At 43.4% G+C, this 23,109-nt stretch overlaps 1 protein-coding gene across 1 annotated transcript in view; it reads left to right on the plus strand.

Moving 5' to 3' along the window:
* SUGT1 (SGT1 homolog, MIS12 kinetochore complex assembly cochaperone) overlaps positions 1 to 23,109 on the plus strand; it is a 47,283-nt gene that overhangs the window by 13,708 nt on the left and 10,466 nt on the right. Inside the window, exons 6-10 of the mRNA XM_081917886.1 lie at positions 999 to 1,052; positions 5,782 to 5,801; positions 6,863 to 6,909; positions 13,287 to 13,383; positions 14,137 to 14,244. Of these exons, the coding sequence (XP_081774012.1) occupies positions 999 to 1,052; positions 5,782 to 5,801; positions 6,863 to 6,909; positions 13,287 to 13,383; positions 14,137 to 14,244 (326 nt within the window). The remainder of the gene's footprint in view (positions 1 to 998; positions 1,053 to 5,781; positions 5,802 to 6,862; positions 6,910 to 13,286; positions 13,384 to 14,136; positions 14,245 to 23,109) is intronic.

The raw sequence follows: 23,109 nt of genomic DNA on the forward strand, positions 1-23,109 counted from the left end.
CAAGACGAAGAGACTTGCGGAACGAATTAATTTCGTCTTGCGAGGCACCACTGTAACAGCAAACACCCCCCCCCCCATGATACAACAGCTCAGGAGTTTGTTCAGCAGCTTCAGTTTTTGTAGGTGGGGTCAGTCAGGGTCTCACCCTCCCAGGCCAGGTGAAAAACACCCGCCAGACAGAGCAGGTCTTCCAGGACTAACAGCCAAGATCACAACACCATCATTACAGTGAATCATATTGTAGTTAGGCATTCCGATAACAAACCTAGGTGATCCTTCATGCAATACTCTCCCCTCCCCTGCAACTGTGAAGAGGAGATCAGAAGCTTAATCTTAACTAACGTTAAAAAAAAAAGCCACCTTTATAAACTATGGTTTAAAGTTGGCTTGTTTTCACTAACCATAATTAAAATTAACCAACCATAGTTTGCTAGAGTGTAGATGACATCCAGTTTGCATACCCTCCATGATAGATGTCACTTTTTGCCACTTAAGGAGCAACACAGGGAGCCAGTGTCAAGCAGCCATGGCATATTCATAAGGTGCATCAGATCCAGACTCTGTTCAAGAAATTACTGCCTAAGCATGGCAGAGAGAAAAAAAGTCTTTTGCGTTACATCACCCTTCTTGCCAGCTGAACTTGCGGCAGTTTGCCAGGCCGCTTGATTGAGCTCAATGGTCTTAGGATCCAGCTCAAGCCTGCCCCATTCCTGGAACACCCTTTTTTCAGGACTTAAGATCCCCTGGGCCCAGCTGCCCTGGGAACCTCCCAGCACAACTAGATTTCCGCTAGATCCTAGCTCTGCTCCTCCTGGCAGATATTGCTATAAGTTTGCTCCCTTTGTCTTCTTCAGTAAAAACTAGAAAGGCTGGGAATCTCAGATTCTAGCAAGAGCCTGTGTTTGCTATGTAGACAGTTGTCACCACAGCATAAAAGCTTATCAAATCTTATAGTAGATGTCATACTGCAGTAGACTATTGTGTATTTCATCTGCTAGGTACTGACACAGCTTTTACTATTTGGATTCAAAGATGTGAGGAAGCCATCAATGGTAAGCAATGCTTTACTTATATGCATTCTTATGGGATGGGAAACCTCAGATGTGCCATCCTAATGGAGCCTTTTTCATGTTTTCATCTATACCCTGGTAAATACTCTTCACTGAATTTTTAATGCTTTTGACCCTGCCTGCCCCAAAATCTGTGTGATATATTCCAAGTAGAATCAGGATTTACACTGCACAAGTTTCCCTGTGAAGAGGATTTATTGGGGAACAACCATCAGCAAACCTAGTTGTGAGTCGAGGACCCGCCACCTGCATAGGATTATAATAAGACACAAAAACACATTATTTTAGGTTAATGGGAAAAATTAGGTCACAACTTTATTGGTTACAGCATGTGAGTAGTATTGCCTTAGGCATTGGATAAAACATCAACACATGACTCCACCCCTCTCAGCAGGGAGTCATTTCAGGGTTAACAACCAGTGGGAGAAGCTTGTTGATGCAAATACCACTGGAAGCTTCCCCGTGATGTCCCCGGGGGTCGTGCCATGGCCCTAGCCACCAGCAGGGCATCGGACAGGATCCACGACTGCTGGATTCCTTTAACAGAATATCCCAAAGAGGAGGGGTAGATGATGTCCCATACCTAATCCTCCAACACAGCACACCTATTCCAATGCCTAACCGCCAATACCAGAAAGTTGTGATGAGTTGCTACGAGGTAGACGAGAAAACCAAGAGACTGGTGCCAAATTGCCAAATGGATAAAAGAAGTCCTACCAGTCCAACCGAAGTCCATAGCAAGGTCAATATGCAAAGGAAGCTGACCAAAGAGGGAGGGAGGGAGATCCAATGCAAGCAGGAACTGACTGGGGTCAGAGAGCTGCCGTGGCTGCTTAAATGCAGCTAACCCCACCCACCAGCTGGCCCTTTTGGCCAACTGAAAGGCTTGGCCGCAGCAGCAGAGGCAATCAGAAGCCGGGAGCTGGATACACCTCCCTGCTGCTGCGGGAAGCTGCTCCCACTCACAACTCCTCCCCTCTGGGAGGAGGAGAGGCCTTGTAGAACCTGCCAAGTGGGCTACGAGATCTGGTGCAACACTTGTTTTTCCAAATAACTTACAAATACATAAATATATTCATATTTATGATTAGGGTGGCAACATGTATGTGTGTGAGCATGCAAGTGGATCGTATACAAAAAGGTGTGACTTTCAGAAAATGTGTGGTAGAGAGACATTGCAATTATAGACTGAATTTATTTTCAACCTTTCTATCTTGCTTCTGCCATAGAATAGTTTCAAGGTAACTTACAATAATATAGCACAACAAAATGCAATACAATGAAATCAAAAAGAAAAGAGAGCAGATCAACTTCTAAACAAGTATAAACCAGTGATGTAAGTCCGTTAAAATACTCCAGGCTCCAAGAATGTTCCTTACAGTTGCCAGAATTTCTTCTATAAACGTATGGTATTTTATTAATTGGCTTTTGGGCTACTTCTTAAATGTACAGATTTCTGTCATAGACACTGAAATTACTGAATATTTGCTTTGATTTTATTATTCTGCCCTTGTATTTTGAATGGAGAATAAAGAAACCTATACCTAAATGCAGTAATTAAGGGGTGTTCTGTTTTAAGAAGCTAGGGACAGAGCACACATAGATCTTGTACGCATTTCAAAGCTTAGTTTAAATGTGATGGGAAATATGAAAGATATATAACTTTGAATTGAATGCTTCTGCACATCCCAGTGAGAATATGGAGATAATATTTTCCTCTTTGAGAAATAAAACCCTTCTCAAACTCCTTAAGGTAGAAAGTGAAGCAATGTAGCCAAGTAAGAGTCAAAAGAGCAGTCATTTTCTACTTATTTGACAGACATAATATTCTCTTCAAGCAGTTTTATGATTCCTACAAGGAACTTCAGTTCAAAATTCTACAGGCAAAAATTCAGGGCCCCTCCACACGTTTAAAGAGTGCTAGAAGTGCCTAATGTTGTTCTCCTTTATTTGGCTAATTATTTTAAACCACGTAGTAGACACAGAAGTGAAATAGTGATTCAGAATGGAATTTGTGAGTTAACTGCAACCATTTGAACTTCAAGTACTTCATAATATTTGGCATTTCTGTAACACATCTCATATGTTCTGAAACCTCACATCAGCTCATTAATCCTTACTGTAGCCCTTTATGGTAGGCCAATACGATAAAAGAATTGGCAGAACATTCCCTTTAGTGAGCTGGAGGAAGACATAAAGACTAACAACAACAGCAAAGGTAAAGGACCCCTGGACGGTTAAGTCCAGTCAAAAGCGACTGTGGGGTGTGGCGCTCATCTCGCTTTCAGGCTGAGGGAGCCGGCGTTTGTCCACAGACGGATTTCTGGGTCATGTGGCCAGCAGGACTAAACTGCTTCTGGTGCAACAGAACACCATGACGGAAGCCAGAGCACACAGAAACTGTGTTTACCTTCCTGCCACAGTGGTACCTATTTATCTACTTGCATTTTGACGTGCTTTTGAACTGGTAGGTTAGCTGGAGCTGGGACGGAGCAACGGGAGCTCACCCTGTTGCTGGGATTTGAACTGTTGACCTTCCAATCAGCAAGCCCGAAAGGCTCAGTGGTTTAGACCACAGCGCCACCCATGTCCCTAACACTTCAGTCGCTGCATACTTTCTGCTTTTCTGCAGTTGGGGATGCAACATTTTAACTGCCTGAGTCAAGCAAAGGATAAATCAGTGTTATATTGTACTACAGTGCCAGTGTTCAGATGAGTATGGTAGTGTTTTATTGATTTCTTATTTGCATTTTTAATAAATTTATAAACAATAAACGATGTTGCTGATTTCCAGTTTGTGGCCAATGAGAGCAGGTGTCTAACAGTTTAATACAAAGTGAGTAATTCCACAGTGTGGTATGAGTGGTTCATTCCAGGTTTACCTGTCTTCTTTTGATTGATTGATTGATTGATTGGACTTTCCCCAATGAGCTGTGCCCAAAGTGGCTTATAGCAGACATTCAAAACATCAAAATACAGAACACTGGAAATACAAATATACAAAGTATAGTACCGTATTTTTCGCCCTATAGGACGCACTTTTTCCCCTCCAAAAATGAAGGGGAAATGTGTGTGCGTCCTATGGGGCGAATGCAGGCTTTCGCTGAAGCCTGGAGAGCGAGAGGGGTCGGTGCGCACCGACCCCTCTCCCTTTCCAGGCTTCAGGAAGCTATCCGCAAGCCGTGGGAGCCCGCGGGAGTTCCCCCCGGGCTCCCCCGGCTTGCGCAGAGCTGCCTGCATCCCAAAGCCCCGGCGCACTGAGCGGTTGTGCCGGGGCTTCGGGTAGCTCTGCGCAAGCCGCGGGAGGGCTCCCCCGGCTTGCGCAGCGCTGCCTCTTATCCCGAAGTCCCGGCGCGCTGAGCAGTCGCGCCAGGGCTTCGGGTAGCTCTGCGCAAGCCGCGGGAGAGCTCCCCCAGCTTGCACAGAGCTGCCTCTTATCCTGACTCCCCGACGCGCTCAGCAGTCATGCCAGGGCTTCGGGTAGCTCTGCGCAAGCCGCGGGAGAGCTCCCCCGGCTTGTGCAGCGCTGCTTCTTATCCCGAAGTCCCGGCGCGCTCAGCAGTCGTGCCGGGGCTTCGGGTAGCTCTGCGCAAGCCGCGGGAGGGCTCCCACGGCTTGCAGAGAGCAGCCTGTTCTGGGGGCTAGGGTCGGGGGAAGCTCGGGCTTCCCCCGCCCCAGCCTCGCGCCTTGGGGGGGAAATAATTTTTTTTTATTCCCCCCCCAAAAAAACTAGGTGCACCTTATGGGCCGGTGGGCCCTATGGGGCGAAAAATACGGTACTTGTCAGTAAAATCAAAATAACAAAAATCAACAATTTAGCAATCACAGAATAAATTCAATATTACAAAAAACAAACAAACCAATTTAGGCTTAAGTACATAAATACAAAATAAAAATGAAAGTTTACCAACAATAAAGTTTATTTATTGGTCTTTTTCTTTTATTGAAAAAGAAATGAAGTTACAAATTAGAATTCACAGAAAAAAGTCTAATAAGAGAAAGTAATAATGTGGTTGATCATAAATCATAAAAGATCTCAACTTTTCAAATAACAAGGAAAAGAGGAATTTATTCTCCATACAAATTTGTTAATTTTCCCAATTACCATTGTTTTAATAAGCCATTTTTTACCATATGGTGCTGAAGTTCATTTCCAGCATCTAGTTATATAAAGTTTTTGAAGGAACCAACAGATTCAAAATAAGAAGTCTTAAGAGTGGAAAGGATTTGCTTATATAGGCTGTTTAACAAAACAGTCCAATGTTCTAAAGGTCTTTCAGATTTTATATATGCCCCCACCCAAGGTGATGTCAGGTAACTGGCAGGTGGCATAGTTTGCTCGAAACAGCCTCACATGCCAATTTCAGAGTCAGATGGGCCTAAGTAGGCCTCCAGCTTGGAAGCCCACCATAACTGCCTTAGATCTGTGTGTGTGTGTGTTGCTGCTGCTTGAATGGTACATTACTGTTGTCAGAAACTTTTCACACTTGGTGTGGAAGCTTGTTCATGTTTCCTTGGAAGTAAGTCCCACTCACTCCCTAGTTAAGGTTTGCAATCTAAATGTGTCTAGTGTTAAACTGACTCATTCTGTAAAATAACCTGGAGCAAAACTACTAAATAGCTTTGATACCAGCGTGCTTTCTTTGTGGCTAATTGATATATATTTTAAGAAACATGTTTTCAAGAAAATTTTTTTTTTTTTGCCTTGCAGCTGGATTGCAGAATGAGGTGGTAAGGTTCTCCCTAATTTGTATACTTGGTTTCTAGAGCACAACACTTCTCCAAGTTGTATGGCAACCTTTGTAAGGATTTTATGTTGATGCTGATGAGGCATTTTATAATGTGACCCAAACACTTTCCAACAGGATTCCTACTATTCAGTGTTCACTAGTCTTCCCACCCTCTGAACCAAGTGCTAATAGATCAGAAAATCTCAGATAATTTTAAAATGTAATTTATCAGAATTTTAAAAGTAAAGAACAAGAAACACACAGAAGAATATATAGTGCATATAGAGATTGACACATGTCTAGGACCAGGCCTTTCTTGCTTCTCTCCTTGCTTCTCTCCTGTTGGTTAGTTAATTCTCTCCTGTGAGTTAGTTCCTCTCTCTCTTCTTCCCGTAGCTTGTATCTCTGTGACCATGGCCTTGGATGGTTTCTATCTCCATTCAGTTCTTTTCAGCTGGCTCCCTTGATCTTTGTCTGCTCCTTGGTCATAACCTCTCACACAGTTCCTTGCTTTGCTGTTCTTGACCACATAAGCTAACACAGCACACTATGTTCCACCCTGAGATTCCTCATTTAAACATTTCCCTATGCTGTCCTTGCCAACACCTTGTGCTCAACAGCTTTCCGTTTAAAAATCTTGCACATTCTGTCTGCTGTGTTTTTCTTCTGCTTATATTTAAAGTTCTGAAGTGCTTTTAGCTACAATATGGTTTTAATCTTATGGTTCTGTGTCCTTATAGTTTTGAGTCCCCTTGAGTAACCAGAAAATGATTTATTATCTGTAAAATTATATGTAGGTGCATGTTTTTCTAGTCATACACCCACCCACTGGTTTCATGGGTACAGGAGTTGCGGAAATATGACATATATGTATAAAATGTGCCTAAACTTTCTTTTTGCATGTGTGTATTTTCATGTGGTTCTTGTATTGAAGTCCATTTCTTGCACAAGAGACCACAGATAGCTACTAAAAAGCACTCTTTTGTAACGTGAAAATATTATGATGCTTGGCTTAAAAACTGCTAGATTATTCTAATTTATCAATATCTTTTCATTGTAAAGGATGACAATCAGATTTTGCAACATCAGTCAAAACCACCTAAGATCAAGTAAGATGGAGTTCTTTTTTAACATTCTCTATAACAGTACTTAGTGTTTACAGAATAATTTTCCCAAGAAAGGCCTCAAAAGAAAGCCAGAACCAGTGGGACTTTCCTTAGCCAAACCACTCCAGGTGATCTACCGTATTTTTCCCTCTATAACACGCAGATTTTTTCTCCTAAAAAGGAAGGGGAAATGTCTGTGCGTGTTATAGAGCGAATGTGTGGTCCCTGGAGCAGAAAAATCAGGCAAAAATCAAATCGTGCTTCACGGAGAAGGGAAACCTGAAAAGAGGAAGCGGCTGCTTTCCTGCATTCTGCCTCAGGGTCTTACTGCCCACCCTCCTCTGTTTCGTTGCTGTGTTTGCTGAAACGGAACAAAGAGCAGGGAAAGCCCCTCCCCTCCAGGCAAGCAGAGGGGAAAGTGTCCTAGGTACTGCTGGGGGAGAGGGAGGGAGGGAGGGAGGGAGAGAGAGAGAGAGAGAGAGAGAGAGATGGCTGGCTTGGGTGGGGGGAAACTTTTGCCTTTCTTTCCTCCCTCCCGTTAAATCCCTCTCCTGCATTCTTAGCCAGCTGCTTCTCTGCACACCCCTCTCATGTCCCTTCTTTGTTTTTCCTTCGCTCCCCACTTAAAATGTGGTTACAAAGCATGGATCCACATGGATCCTCAGAATCTTTGCATTGGGTCACCCCAAATTCACCATCAGATCACATGTCTGTGGCCACAGCATGAAGCACAAAAATGATACATCCACTGTTTCATTCAGAATGTTTTTTCCCTTGTTTTCCTCCTCTAAAAACGATGCCTTCCATAGTTCCAGTTACAGATAGGTAGCCGTGTTGGTCTGCCATAGTCAAAACAAAAAAATTCCTTCCAGTAGCACCTTAAAGACCAACTAAGTTAGTTCTTGGTATGAGCTTTCGTGTGTCTGAAGAAGTGTGCATGCACACGAAAGCTCATACCAAGAACTAACTTAGTTGGTCTTTAAGGTGCTACTGGAAGGAATTTTTTTGTTCTAAAGACGATGTGCGTGTTATGGTCAGGTGCGTGTTATAGAGCGAAAAATACGGTACTATAACCTGTCCAGTGGAAAGGGTTCCAGGAGAGGGAGGGAGGCAGGTAAAGGCCACCCTGGAGCAGGAGCAGGCTCCAGCAGAACTCTTCTACCCTGCCCCCCAGAGTGATATACCATCAGCTGCCCTATGAGTAGCAACCTGGTGGTGTTTTTTTTTTAATTTGTCACTATAGTGTTTTGTGTTCTTAAAATACATAATTGAATGTTGCTTGTTAGCTGTCTTGGTATTAATTATATCCTGAAATGCAATGTAGACATAATCATAATTTCATTAGAACGTATGGTACACTCTGAATAATTTTGTAATTTGACCTTCGTTTCTCGCTATAATCCTGCCTATGAACACTACACAGCCAACTTTACCGCCTGTGGTCTTGAACTCCCTTAAATTACTGCCCATTTGCACTTGTTTTCCCCATGTTTGGAAGCCCCTCCCTGAACATAAGGTATAAACTCTCAGTTTCCTGAGAACCCGTTCATTCCACGTGGGCTCTGTCATATTTATCCCCTTAATCTTCAGTTCCAGCTAGCCAAGCATATAGCTGGGTTTGCCTGAATTCTGCTTTTCCTCCCTTCCTGTCTTGTTTTTGTCATTTTGTTCATCTCAGATTGTAAGCTACTGCCGGCAGAGATTTTGCCTTTGCAGCTCAGTACATTGCTATATGCACTGATGACACTGTGCAATAATTAATCATCTTTATAGCTACCAAACAGGTAGCACTATGGTCTAAACCACTGAGCCTGGGACTTGCCGATCGGAAGGTTGGCGGTTAAAATCCCCGCGATGGGGTGAGCTCCCATTGTTCGGTCCCACTTCCTGCCAACATAACAGTTCGAAAGCACATCAAAATGCAAGTAGATAAATAGGTACTGCTTCAGCGGGAAGGTAAAAGGTGTTTCCATGAGCTGTTCTGGTTTCGCCTGGCCACATGACCCAGTCATGCTGGCCACATGACCCAGAAAAACTGTCTGCGGACAAACGTCGACTCCCTCGGCCAGTAAAGCGAGATGAGCACTGCAACCCCAGAGTCGTTCGTGACTGGACTTAACTGTCAGGGGTCCTTTATAGCTACCATGTACAGTAGTTAGCTAGTATTAGCAGATCCCCTTAAGTGTCCCTATTTTTCAGGGACATCCCTGATTTAGAAAAGCTGTCCTGGTTTCTGATTTGATCCTGGAATGTCCCACATTTCCTTAGGGCATCCCTGTTTTCATTGGAGAAAAGTTGGAGGGTATGGAATTATCTGACCCCCAAGCAGTTTGAAGGCAATCTGGTATAGGGAAGTGTTTTTATGTTTAATGTTTTATTACGTTTTAATATATGTTGGAAGCTGCCCAGAGTGGCTGGGGCATCCCAGTAAGATGTGTGGGGTATATATAGTAAAGTGATCCTTATCGAAGGGGACATCCCTATTTTCAGTGGAGAAATGTTGGAGGGTATGTATTAGTATTCCCTCTTTATAAATGAGGGGTTGGGGCTAAGAGAATGGCTAAAAGAATCTTTTTGCTTTCTGTGTTGGACTCCTTGAAATTGAATTATTTGATTAATGTAAAGTGAAAAAGTTGAACTATGATTTCTGGAAAATAATTATTCCAGACAGCCTACTGGACAAACTCTGCTCTACTGTCAGGTGGCACATAAGAATATAGGCATTTAGGACCAGGATTTTAATGGTTTCCTGTTTTTCCAAATTAACTTATTTGCTGAAGAATCCCGTAGTATCTGGCCTGGAGCCCTGTCCAGTGTGCATTCTGTTCTTGTTCAGCGTTAGAAAGCAGATAGGTATAATTAACTCTTGTGACTCAACATCATTCCAGAGAGAACTTCCCTCAAAAAATAAAACCAATACTTGACTACTCTGCATCCAGACAGAAGAGAGCAGATTCCAAGGTGTTAAAGCCATTGGCAAACCAGAGGTTCCTGAAACAATATCCATCCATAGCCCCCCCCCCCAAATAATAATCTTGATGGGTTTGGTTTGGCAGATGCACACCCTGACCACACCAGACTCAACAGCTTCTGCATGGTCAGCATCCAGTCCACAAGCTCTGGCAAGCTACACTTTTCCTTCCTTTCTACCACCTTGTGGTTTCCTAATAGGATTGCAAATCCCAGCCAGAGGGGAATCTGTAATGGGAATTGGGGTTGCTCGTGCATAAGTTGCCTCTACTCTTGGCAAAGTTGCCTGGTTAAACCTTTCCCTGGCTGCACAGCCCTTACTCCGCGGCTGTGTCAGTCACTGGCAGAATCCGTCAGTGGGCGTTTCCTGAACTTCTTCCAGCATAAAAGTTCTTTGACGCCAAGTCTCCGCCTAGCCTCCCTGCGTGGAAGTCTTCTGCGCAGGGTGGGCGTGGCCAGCGGAGGACCTGTGCTCTCCCCGCTAGTTTCTGTGGAAGAGTCCTGGAGACATCTCTCCGAAGCCCTCCCCTGCTCCCCTTTCTTCCTGGTGTCACGCTGATTTCCTTCCTCAGTAGATGAGTTCCCTCTCTCCCTGCTGGGCCCTTCTCTGGCATCGCTGGGAAGCCTTACCTCCACTCCTGGCTCCGATGGCAGTTCCCTGACAGAATCTGTGCACTCAACTTCTTAAAATGTATTAGCCACATGGTGGCCAAAAAATGTAGCTGTGTGGGGGAGGTGGAGAGCTCAGAAGGACAGGAGAAAGCTCCTCTGGTCATTTTGCATATAACCTTTCCTCTACTGATCTCTCCAGAATCAACTCAGAAATAACAGCCGGTAGGCTTATGGGTCCCACAAACAACATAAACTGACATCCATCCTGACAAAATAATTTGCACATTTGCACAGCTTGCATTCCCACTCATTACATAATCATGGCCAGGAGCTAGTGATCTGCTTTACTACCTCTATTTCAATTGCGATTTTTCTGTTATTCCTACAAACTTCCACAACAGCAAGATACTGCATCCATGAGTGGCATGCTAGGCTTTCTGCCGCTGGGGTAGATACAGAGCCAGTGCCCGGAAAGGCAGGTGGCAGACCAGGGTAGTGTTCTGGAGATCTGGGGTGGGGATGTCCTGCTTCCTCACATTTCAAGCATTTCCTCCAGCAAGCATCCAAATAATAATAATAATAATAATAATAATAATAATAATAATATATTATATGCCGCTTATCTGACTGAGCTGCTCCAGACATTCTGGACAGCTTCCAAACAAATTATAAAACTACAGTAAAACATCAAACATTAAAAACTTCCATATACAGGACTGCCTTCAAATGTCTTCAAAAAGTCAAATAATTGTTTATTTCCTTGACATCTACTGGGAGGGCATTCCACATGGGCGGCTTGACTACTAAGAAGACCCTCTGCCTGATTCCCTCTCAGGGAGGGAACCGCCGATGGCCCTTGGAGTGTCTCAGTGTCTGGCTTGAAGGATGGGGGTGAAGACGCTCCCTTGGGTATTCTGGACCAAGGCCATTTAGAGCTTTAAAGGCCAGCACCAACACTTCCAATTATACTCTGAGGCGACCTGGGAGCCAATGTAGATATTTTAAGACGGGTATTACATGGTCCCAGGGGCAGCTCCCAGTCTGGCAGCCGCATACTGGATTAGTTGTAATTTCCAAGCCACCTTCAAAGGTAGCCCACATAGAGTGCATTACAGTAGTCCAAGCAGGAGATACCCAGAGCATTGCCACTCTGGTGACAGTGTGCAAGCAGGTAGGGTCTCAGCCAGTGTAGACCGCTGCCGTGGACACAGAATTGACCTGTGCCTTCATGGACAGCTGTGAGTGCAAAATGACTTCCAGGCTGCACACCTGGTTCTTTATGGGCATATTTACCCCACTCAGGACTAGGGAATTCCCCACACCTCCCTGCTCCTTGTCTCCCAGAACCAGTACTTATGTCTTGTTGGGATTCCACCTCAATCTCTTGACTGCCATCTACCCCACAACCGCCTCCACACACTCACACAAGACATCCACTGCCTTCACTTGTTTCAATTTAAATGAGAGGTACAGCTGGGTTTCCTCTGGTGAACACCCAGCCCAAACCCCCTATTGACCTCTCCTAGCAGTTTCCTATAGATGTTAAAAAGCATGGAAGAGGACTCAGAGCCCTGAGGCACCCCTCAAGCCCAGGGATCTGAACACTCACCTCCCCCAACAGTACTTTATGGACATGGCCGAGGAGGAATGAATGGGTTCACTGCATAGCAGTGCCCCAAACTCCCAGACCTCCTAGAAGATCCAGGAGGATACCATGGTCAGTATCAAAAGCTGCTGAGAGATCCAGCAGAACTAGGAAACAGCCTTCCTCTCTGGCCCTGGCCCTGTCCCACTGGAAGTCATCAGCCAGTGCAACCAGGGCGGTTTCAGTCCCATGATGTGTTGATTGCAAGTGGTCCACATCCTCCAGGCGTGCCTGGAGTTCTTCTGCGACCACCCGCTCAATCACCTTGTCCACAAATGGAAGATTTGAGATAGTGCGATAAGAGAAACCTGGTCGACAAGCAGCAGCAAGAACAGAGCCAGCTACCATGTCCAACCAGGTCAATTCCTCCATACACAATCAGTGGCACTGGTCTTATGAATCATTAACCTGGCATTGCACTTTAAGGGCATGTGGGACACCCTTGTTGATACTCTTCTTCCAGCTGTGCATTTTCTTCTGGAATCTGTTCTAAGGCTCTCATCAAATAGTCTTTGAAACTTGCTGAGACCATCTATTGTGGGAGCTTACTTAAAGGTAATGCACTTGGTTGCTTTCATGTCAACTTGAAGAATTAATGAACTTGATGCTCTTTGGTTAGAAAGGAGCTGCATCTTCCACTTAATATACTGATAATTATGGGGACTGATCAATCCTCCATTCTTGAAAATGAGCATGCAATTCCACTCCAAAAGGCTTGGATCATTGCTTTAGGAGGATCCATGCTAAATTCCTGGATGATCCATTTTCTGCCAAGGATCATCATTGACATTCATGTTTGACATAACAAAATAAAAAATAAAAAAATTCCTTCCGGTAGCACCTTAGAGACCAACTAAGTTTGTTATTGGTATGAGCTTTTGTGTGCATGCACATGAATCTGAATAGTATCTGAAGAAGTGTGCCTGCACATGAAAGCTCATACCAATAACAAACTTGGTCTCTAAGGTGCTACTGAAAGGAATTTCCCCCGACTATGGCAGACCAACACGGCTACCTACCTTTAACTAAATGTTTGACATAGTTCACATGGGCCCTTGTTCAGAGGGAAGGAGTTGGGAAAGTCTTGGGAAGCAATCAGGATACAACAGTGGGATATTCACATAAACTAAAATACTGGTGTGTTTTTTTAAAGGCATGACTGGTACCAAACAGAATCTCATGTAATTGTAACTATTATGATCAAAAACGCAAAGAAGGATGATGTAATCATACAGTTTTCAGAAAAAGAGGTAAGATATGCATAAAATTCAAACTGAAATCAAGGCACGCTTAGGTTATAAATGTAGTTCTTTTCAAAGTCATTTCTTTGAGTTCAGTGTAACTTCCAAGAGAGTGTGTGCTTATTGTAGCCCAAGATAAAATCAGCAGCTTTATGCTTGGATGGGGAAAAGTGAGGCTTTGGGAAATGTTGGTGCAGGTATTATCTAATATTTATATTCTCTGTATTGTTTTGTCGTGCTGTTCACTAAATCCTAACTTTAATTATTGGGACCCCAGGTTTGGTTAATTATATTGCAAGTATTCTTGTTTTATCATTTACATATTTTAGACAATAGAATCAAAAATTCAGTGAGTTGCCGCTTTATATTCACACATCTTGCTGGGTATGGAAATGTGTGAAGTATAAAGCAAAAGAAGAAGCTGTGTGTCTTTTGTCCATTTAATTATTTATGGCTTTGGGTAACTTTCTACAGTTAATGCAATTCTTTACCTAAAGAATGCACATCAAACTGACATAACAGGCTTTCGGAGTACCTACTTGATGACTAAGAACATTAATCCTCTGTTTATGTTCTAGCACACTTTGAATTATCTGTTGAATAATTCAATATAAATTGCTGTTTGAAATTCCTCTCTTATACTCGACACAGATTAGATGTTCCCAATGAAAGGTCTTTGCCTTCATTTCCTGGGAAATGACAGAAACACTAGGAGGCCTTTTCCTTGTGTTTACTACTGATTATGTTTTGTATTATTAACAGCTAGATGTATTCGTGAGACTTTCGTCAGAGGAAGACTACAACTTAAAGCTTCATTTTCTTCATTCCATAGTTCCAGAACAAAGTACATTCAAAGTTCTTTCAACCAAGGTAATCTTTTAAAGAACAAATTATTTTGTTAGATACTTGTCGCCAGGGTGGATTTGATTTAAATTAAATGACGATTTAAATCAATAGTCAGTAATACTTGATTTAAATCATATTTTTAACAGAAAGACTCATTCTTGCTGATATAATCTTAATATTTACAACCAGATGAAGGTTTCATTTTTGGAATAATAACTTTTTAGAGTAGTTTTTACAGTTATATAAAAAATAGCTGATTCAGTTATACTATTAGAAATACGTAGACCGATAATTATGAAATTATTGTGAGGTTTAATAAGTTAGCTGTTTATATTTGGACAACTTTTCTGCTGTACTTTATTGGAAGGAGAAAAATAAATAATCATTTCCTTAATAACAATTTAAACTATTTAACTAAAACAACAACGTTATAGCATATGTATCCATGTTTGTTAACTGATGTGGTTAGAGACTTTCTTGTTTGGATGATGTCAGGCGAGCCCTGGGAAGAAGGGCCTGGAACTAGTGTGAACTCTTTATTAGTTGACTGGCAAGCACTTCAAGGTCTCGCCAAGTTACTATTTCCACCACCCCCTTTGGGATTTGCTTCTACGTTCAGGTGCCTATTCTGTACAGTTAAGTGTTAGTGCAGTTGTTGGAACCCAGTGGGATTGGGAAGAGGTTGCCAGCCCTGAAATGCCTTCCGCACTTGCCTCAAGTCTGAATTGCACAGATATGCAACTGACTTACACAATTATTACACAAAGATTCCAAGACTTGTGGAGTATTCTGCTTACAAGGTTGCACTTCCATCTTTACTGCTTCACACTTACCGTATTTTTCGCCCTATAGGACGCACCTAGTTTTTTTTGGGGGGGGGAGAAATAAAGAAAAAAAATTATTCCCCCCCCCCCAGGCACGGGGCTGGCGCGGGGGAAGCCCGAGCTTCCCCCGACCCCAGCCCCCAGAAGAGCCTGCTATGTGCGAAGCCCGGGCACGCTGAGGCTTCCTAATGCAGGCAGTTCTGCTCTGTTTTAACAGCCCATATTTCCACATATGGACCATAAAGAAGGCTGATCGCCGAAGAATTGATGCTTTTGAAATATGGTACTGGAGGAGAGTCCCATGGACTGCAAGAAGATCAAACCTCTCCATTCTTAAGGAAATCAGCCCTGAATGCTCACTGGAAGGACAGATCCTGAAGCTGAGGCTCCAATACTTTGGCCACCTCATGAGAAGAGAAGACTCCCTGGAAAAGACCCTGATGTTGGGAAAGATGGAGGGCACAAGGAGAAGGGGACGACAGAGGACGAAATGGTTGGATAGTGTCTTCGAAGCTACCAGCATGAGTTTGACCAAACTGTGGGAGGCAGTGGAAGACAGAAGTGCCTGGCGTGCTCTGGTCCATGGGGTCATGAAGAGTCGGACACGACTAAACGACTAAACAACAACAAACTGGCAGGTTCACTGCACTCAGATTATAAAGCCTTTCCTTGCCTTTGGACTAACAAGAGTGCCTCTAAGCAAATGGGCACAACTATCCTAAAATGTGACATTATTTTAAAATCTGTTATTTCAAGTCCTGTCTATTTAGGATAGCCCTGAATAACCATTTTCCTTTGGTAATCTTGCATAGACCTTACATTCATATAAAATACACCATCCATGCTATTTTGAATTATTATGTTACAAATAGTGATATTAAAATAAACATGAATACATTCACAAACTTTTCAGACTTACTTTGTGAAATAATATCTGACTTAATATGATGCATGACAATACTAGCTTGAGTTCTATGGCTGTGCAATAAGGCAAAAGTGAGAAGTAAGACCGACAACCCCTAGCTCCTAGCAGGAAGAATCCTATTCAGGACTCCATCCCATCAGCTTTCCTGCAGGATACTATGACAGGAAACTTAGCTGTGCAGTTGATCCATCAGTTGAATTGCTGCCCATTGGATTTCTGTGCCACTGAAACAATTGTGCTGCCAGTGACAGAGCTGGATTAAGGAACTCTCACAAACTGCAAACGGGGAATGCAACTCTATCCAGAACTGGTTGAACACCAGCTCTCATACACTAGGAATGATGTTACTTGTGCAACCTGTGTCTTGTTGGAGTTGAGCTTCAGTTTTCTGGTCTTCATGGTACTGCATTACTCCCCTTCCCCCCCCCCGCTTGCCCCCCCCATAAGGCAGAGAGCTTTAAACTGTTTTTGAGCCGGGTCTGCTTGGGTTACCTGGTGCAAAAGGAGGTTTTAAGTGCTCTGTTTGTTTGATGGGCAAGGCCTGCTTGGCTCGGAGAGTGATGGGAATGCTGTCACCCGCTAGATGTTGGGTGGCTCCAAGGGTTTCAGTATACAGTACACAGTTTTCATTTATGCATAAGATGTGGGATTACCATGCGCTCATGTGCATGTGGGAGGGGGAAGAGAAGAATAGGATTCATTTACAACGCAGTAGGAGCTCTGCTGTTCTTTGATAAAGGGTTTGGCGAACACCCTGGTCTTCTTACTGTGATTGTTGTTTGGGGTAGAAATGTGAAGACTTGGCATAGCACAGGTCATGGAAAAAATATACAAGATGTACTTTAAATACATGGTGCATTACCAATGAATGCAACTAATTCAGTTTGCACCAAGATGTCTCACAAATAGCATATTTGTGGTGTGGTGTAGAGAGCCAGTGTGGTGTAGTGGTTAAGAGCGGTGGACTCGTAATCTGGGGAACCAGGTCTCCGCTCCTCCACATGCAGCTGCTGGGTGACCTTGGGCTAGTCAAACTTCTTTGAAGTCTTTCAGCCCCACTCACCTCACAGAGTGTTTGTTGTGGGGGAGGAAGGGAAAGGAGATTGTTAGCCGCTTTGAGACTCCTGAAGGGGAGTGATAAAGCGGCATATCAAATCCAAACTACTACTACTACTACTACTCCTCCTCCTCTTCTTCTTCTTCTTCTTCTTCTTCTTCTTCTTCTTCTTCTTCTTCTTCTTCTTTTGCATACATTCATACACTAATATAGCATAGCTAAATTTGCCAAATGCAGCTGTGTTAGATCATGTTTGTCAATTCACTGAATTTGGTTTTGAAGTTCTGGAAATTTGCTGACAGATCTTTAAAACTCGAAAGTTATTGGTTTCTTCTGGAACCTCAGTAGTTATGTGCAATTGTCACTTTCACTAGAGGGTGCTAAAATATTGTTTCAGGCTCATTGGGTTCAGTTTTTAATAGTGGCTTTGGGGGGGGGGGAAGCAATGAATAAATACCTTGGCTTGGCTTAGTACTTCATTTTAAACCATTAACTTTCCACCGTTATTATTGTTCATAGTTTATACTCTAATGCATATTTCAAGAGTATTCTAATCTAAGAATAGGAATTCAATACCTCTTTTACTTCTAAAAGTGTTGCGAACACATTTAAAAAGGAATGAATGGAGCCTTAAATAAGCACTGGAAGTTTAGGAAGGTTCAAACTGCTATTTCAGGAGTTTTGACTTAAGACTTAAAGAGCAGTGCTAACCATGGCTACTCAGACGTAAATCCTTTTGAATTCAGTGGGGCTTACTCCCAGGTAAGTGGGATTAGGCTTGCACCCTAAACAGTTGCGTAACCTTTTTTTTAATTTCTCAGCAGCTTTTAGTATTGTTGACCATGGTATCTGGATAGGTTGTCTTGAGTGGGATGTTGGGAGGCCCTTCTTTGTGGTGGTTTTGCTCCTTAGACTGTGAGCTCCAGAAGGTGGTGCTGGGGGATTATTGCTCTGGCAGCAGTTAATGCCTTTTGGTTCTGCAAGGGGCAGTTTTATCCCGGGGTGCGCTTTCCCAACAATTGGTGGATTTCTCTCTCTTTCTTTTTTTTTTTATATAAATTTTTTATTAATTTTTCAAACACATAATAAAAAACAAACACATCACAAAACAAAAACATACACAACATTAAACATATATCGACTTCCCCTTACCTCCCTTTCGCTGCATCCTTATTCCAAAATTTTTTTAGCAACCCTTTAGTCAATTTATCTAATTAACTTCCTTTTCATTAAATTTCCTTAAATTTGTTAGTTACAGCTGTAATTCTCTACTTCTTACCCATTGACATCTTAACATTCCTCAATTTTACAACAATTTTTAAGATATATTTTGAATTTCTTCCAATCCTCTTCCACCGTCTCTTTCCCCTGGTCGCGGATTCTGCCAGTCATCTCTGCCAGTCCCGTAAAGTCTGTCACCTTTGTCTGCCATTCTTCCAGAGTAGGTAGTTCTTGCATCTTCCAATACTTTGCCAGAAGGATTCTTGCTGCTGTAGTTGCATACATAAAGAAAGTCCTATCCTTTTTTGGCACCATTTGGCCAACCATGCCCAGGAGAAAAGCCTCAGGTTTCTTAGGAAAAGTCCATTTAAGTACTTTCTTAATTTCATTATAGATCATCTCCCAAAAGGCTTTAATCTTTGGGCAGGTCCACCAAAGGTGATAAAAGGTACCTTCAGCCTCATTACATTTCCAACATTTGTTATTGGGCAAATGGTAAATTTTTGCAAGCTTGACTGGGGTCATGTACCACCTGTAAATCATTTTCATTATGTTTTCTTTTAAGGCATTACATGCCGTAAACTTAACACCAGTGGTCCATAACTGTTCCCAGTCAGCAAACATAATGTCATGACCGATATCCTGTGCCCGGATTTCTCTCTCTTTCTCTCTCTCTCTGGTGTCATAAAGATATAAAAATTACTCTCTTTGGTCTGCTTAAATTAGTATATTAAACAATGTAAGGTAAGTTAGCACTATTTAGTTGACATACCTTAAAATATTGAAAAGTATGAAATATAGATAATTTTCAAGTAAAATTTTACATCTGATTAACAGTAAGGGCAACTTTTGAGGGTGAAATCCTGTGATGGGGGGTTGGGGTGTCCCCTGGACTGTGGGGTGTTGCTGATCCGCGTTTCGGCTTACGGTAGATCTGTCCTTAAAATTGTGTTTTCCTGTTGTAGCTGTCGACAGCCCTGCTGTTCTCACCACTCCAGCAGTAGCAACAAAAGGGATTATGTGTGGATTCACTGAATCCAAAGTTTGATCAGAGTGACTATAAATATTAAATAAATAAATCAGATATCACACTGCAGCCAAGTTAGGTTTCCGTAATCATAGTTTGTTGGAATTGAGCTGGTAGCAGCACACCATAGTAGTAAGATGCAGACACACACAACCTACTTCCTTAATTTTTCTCTTAGATGACTTCCACCCCCACCCCACCCCCGTTGGGACTAAAACTGTGGAAAACACTAGCCTTAGTCTTACTTGGAAGCTGGAACAGGTGTGTACTTGATAGTTTGGAATCCCCTGGTTTAGGATTAGGGTCAAACAGAAACTAAAATAAATATGTAACGAGGAGAACTAGATAAAATCTATTTGTATAGTAATATACATGTTTTTGTATTGTGAATTTGTGTTGTGAGACACCCTGAGGTCTGTGGGTATAGGGTGGTATACAATGGTTGTTGTTATTAACGTACATACATATACCGTATTTTTCGTCCCATAGGACGCTCCGTCCCATAGGACGCACCTACTTTGGGGGGGGGAATAAAGGGGAAAAAATTCCTTTATTCCCCCCCCCAAACCAGGTCGGGGAACAGTGGGATGGCCGCACTGCGCCTCCCCGCTGTCCCCCAAGCTTGTGGGGCTGGCCGATGTCTGCCCGGCGTGAGGGGCGCTCTGCTTTAGGGCGTGTCGGGCGGCAGGCTGCTATCCGCAGCATGGGGAGCCCTGCAGATGTCTGCCCGGCGCCAGGGGCGCTCTGCTTCAGGGTGCCCCACGTGCCGGGCTGCAGGCTGCGGACACCTGTGCAAAGCACGGGGCGTCCTCCGGAGGGCGCTCCGCGCTGCCGCCCACAAGCCTTGCGCGCCCGGGGGAAGTTCCCCCGGGCGCGCAAGGCTTGCGGACAGCTGCGCGAAGCACGGGGCGTCCTCCGGAGGGCGCCCCGTACTCCGCGCTGCAGGCTACCGCCTACAAGCTGTGCGCGCCCGGGGGAACTCCCCCCGGGCATGCAAGGCTTGCGGATAGCTTCTTGGAGCCTGGAGAGCGAGAGGTGCCGGTGCGCACCGACGCCTCTCGCTCTCCAGGCTTCAGCGAAAGCCTGCATTCGCCCCATAGGACACACACACATTTCCCCTTCATTTTTGGAGGGGGAAAAGTGCATCCTATAGGGCGAAAAATGCGGTACTTATTTTCCCCTAAGAAATAGCATTTTTGTAAAAGTAGAAGCCTATTTTAAATTATTTCTGTTTAGTTCAATGTTTAAAGTAGGAGTTTTGAATCATGACAGGATATTCAAACAGCTTGCTATAAGATGACTCTAGGGTGAGCATTTACAAAGGTGCCGTTGTTCTTAGGGCTACAGGGATCCCTGGGTTATCCTGGGTTTGAATAGAGCTGAGATTACTCTGCCAAAATTACTCTGCCAAAATGAGTAAGTTTATGCATAAAATTGAACAAGCTGGACTTCAAGTCATATGGCAGACTGCTAACACTGATCTTGGAAGTAAATTATATGTTTGTAATTGTAAAATGAGTGCTGTGATATTTAGTGTGAAACTTAAAATACGCTTGTAACAGGTGTGGGTAGAGATCATGATGATATCTCTTCTTTGGCTGATTATGAAACTGCATAATATAAAATTATCCCAAAACAAGAGGGATGAAACCAATATTCTGTATAACTTTAGAATGTATAGTATGTTTAAAAGTCCATGCCTCTCTGCTGAATCATGTTGTTGTTGTTTAGTCGTTTAGTCGTGTCCGACTCTTCGTGACCCCATGGACCAGAGAACGCCAGGCACCTCTGTCCTCCACTGCCTCCCGCAGTTTGGTCAAACTCATGCTGGTAACCTTGAAAACACTATCCAACCATCTCGTCCTCTGCCGTCCCCTTCTCCTTGTGCCCTCCATCTTTCCCAACATCAGGGTCTTCTCCAGGGAGTCTTCTCTTCTCATGAGGTGGCCAAAGTACTGGAGCCTCAGCTTCACAATCTGTCCTTCCAGTGAGCACTCAGGGTTGATTTCCTTCAGTATGGAGAGGTTTGATCTTCTTGCAGTCCATGGGACTCTCAAGAGTCTCCTCCAGCACCATAATTCAAAAGCATCAATTCTTCGGCGATCAGCCTTCTTTATGGTCCAGCTCTCACTTCCATACATCACTACTGGGAAAACCATAGCTTTAACTATACGAACCTTTGTTGGCAAGGTGATGTCTCTACTTCTCAAGATGCTGTCTAGGCCTGTCATTGCCCTTCTCCCAAGAAGCAGGCGTCTTTTAATTTCGTGGCTGCTGTCACCATCTGCAGTGATCATTGAGCCCAAGAAAGTAAAATCTCTCACTACCTCCATTTCTTCCCCTTCTATTTGCCAGGAGGTGATGGGACCAGTGGCCATGATCTTTGTTTTTTTGATGTTGAGCTTCAGACCATATTTTGCGCTCTCCTCTTTCACCCTCATTAAAAGGTTCTTTAATTCCTCCTCACTTTCTGCCATCAAGGTTGTGTCATCTGCATATCTGAGGTTGTTGATATTTCTTCCGGCAATCTTAATTCCGGCTAGGGATTCATCCAGCCCAGCCTTTCGCATGATGAATTCTGCATATAAGTTAAATAAGCAGGGAGACAAAATACAGCCTTGTCGTACTCCTTTCCCAATTTTGAACCAATCAGTTGTTCCATATCCAGTTCTAACTGTAGCTTCTTGTCCCACATAGAGATTTCTCAGGAGACAGATGAGGTGATCAGGCACTCCCATTTCTTTAAGAACTTGCCATAGTTTGCCGTGGTCGACACAGTCAAAGGCTTTTGCATAGTCAATGAAGCAGAAGTAGATGTCTTTCTGGAACTCTCTAGCTTTCTCCATAATCCAGCGCATGTTTGCAATTTGGTCTCTGGTTCCTCTGCCTCTTCTAAATCCAGCTTGCACTTCTGGGAGTTCTCGGTCCACATACTGCTTGAGCCTTCCTTGTAGAATTTTAAGCATAACCTTGCTAGCGTGTGAAATGAGTGCAATTGTGCGGTAGTTGGAGCATTCTTTGGCACTGCCCTTCTTTGGGATTGGGATGTAGACTGATCTTCTCCAATCTTCTGGCCACTGCTGAGTTTTCCAAACTTGCTGGCATATTGAGTGTAGCACCTTAACAGCATCATCTTTTAAAATTTTAAATAGTTCAGCTGGAATACCATCACTTCCACTGGCCTTGTTATTTGCAGTGCTTTCTAAGGCCCATTTGACTTCACTTTCCAGGATGTCTGGCTCAAGGTCAGCAACCACACTACCTGGGGTATACGAGACATCTATTTCTTTCTGGTATAATTCCTCTGTGTATTCTTGCCACCTCTTCTTGATGTCTTCTGCTTCTGTTAGGTCCTTTCCACTTTTGTCCTTTATTATGGAAATCTTTGTACGAAATGTTCCTTTCATATCTCCAATTTTCTTGAACAGATCTCTGGTTCTTCCCATTCTATTGCTTTCCTCTATTTCTTTGCATTGCTCGTTTAAGAAGGTCTTCTTGTCTCTCCTTGCTATTCTTTGGAAATCTGCATTCAATTTCCTGTATCTTTCACCATCTCCCTCACATTTTGCTTGCCTTCTCTCCCCCGCTATTTGTAAGGCCTCATTGGACAGCCACTTTGCTTTCTTGCATTTCCTTTTCATTGGGATGGTTTTCGTTGCTGCCTCCTGTATAATGTTACGAGCCTCCATCCATAGTTCTTCAGGCATTCTGTCCACCAAATCTAAATCCTTAAACCTGTTCCTCACTTCCACTGTGTATTCATAAGGGATTTGACTTAGATTGTATCTTACCGGCCCAGTGGTTTTTCCTACTTTCTTCAGTTTAAGCTTGAATT

The sequence above is a fragment of the Podarcis melisellensis genome, assembly GCF_964234715.1.
Source record: "Podarcis melisellensis genome assembly, chromosome: 7".
NCBI classification, from domain to species: domain Eukaryota; kingdom Metazoa; phylum Chordata; class Lepidosauria; order Squamata; family Lacertidae; genus Podarcis; species Podarcis melisellensis.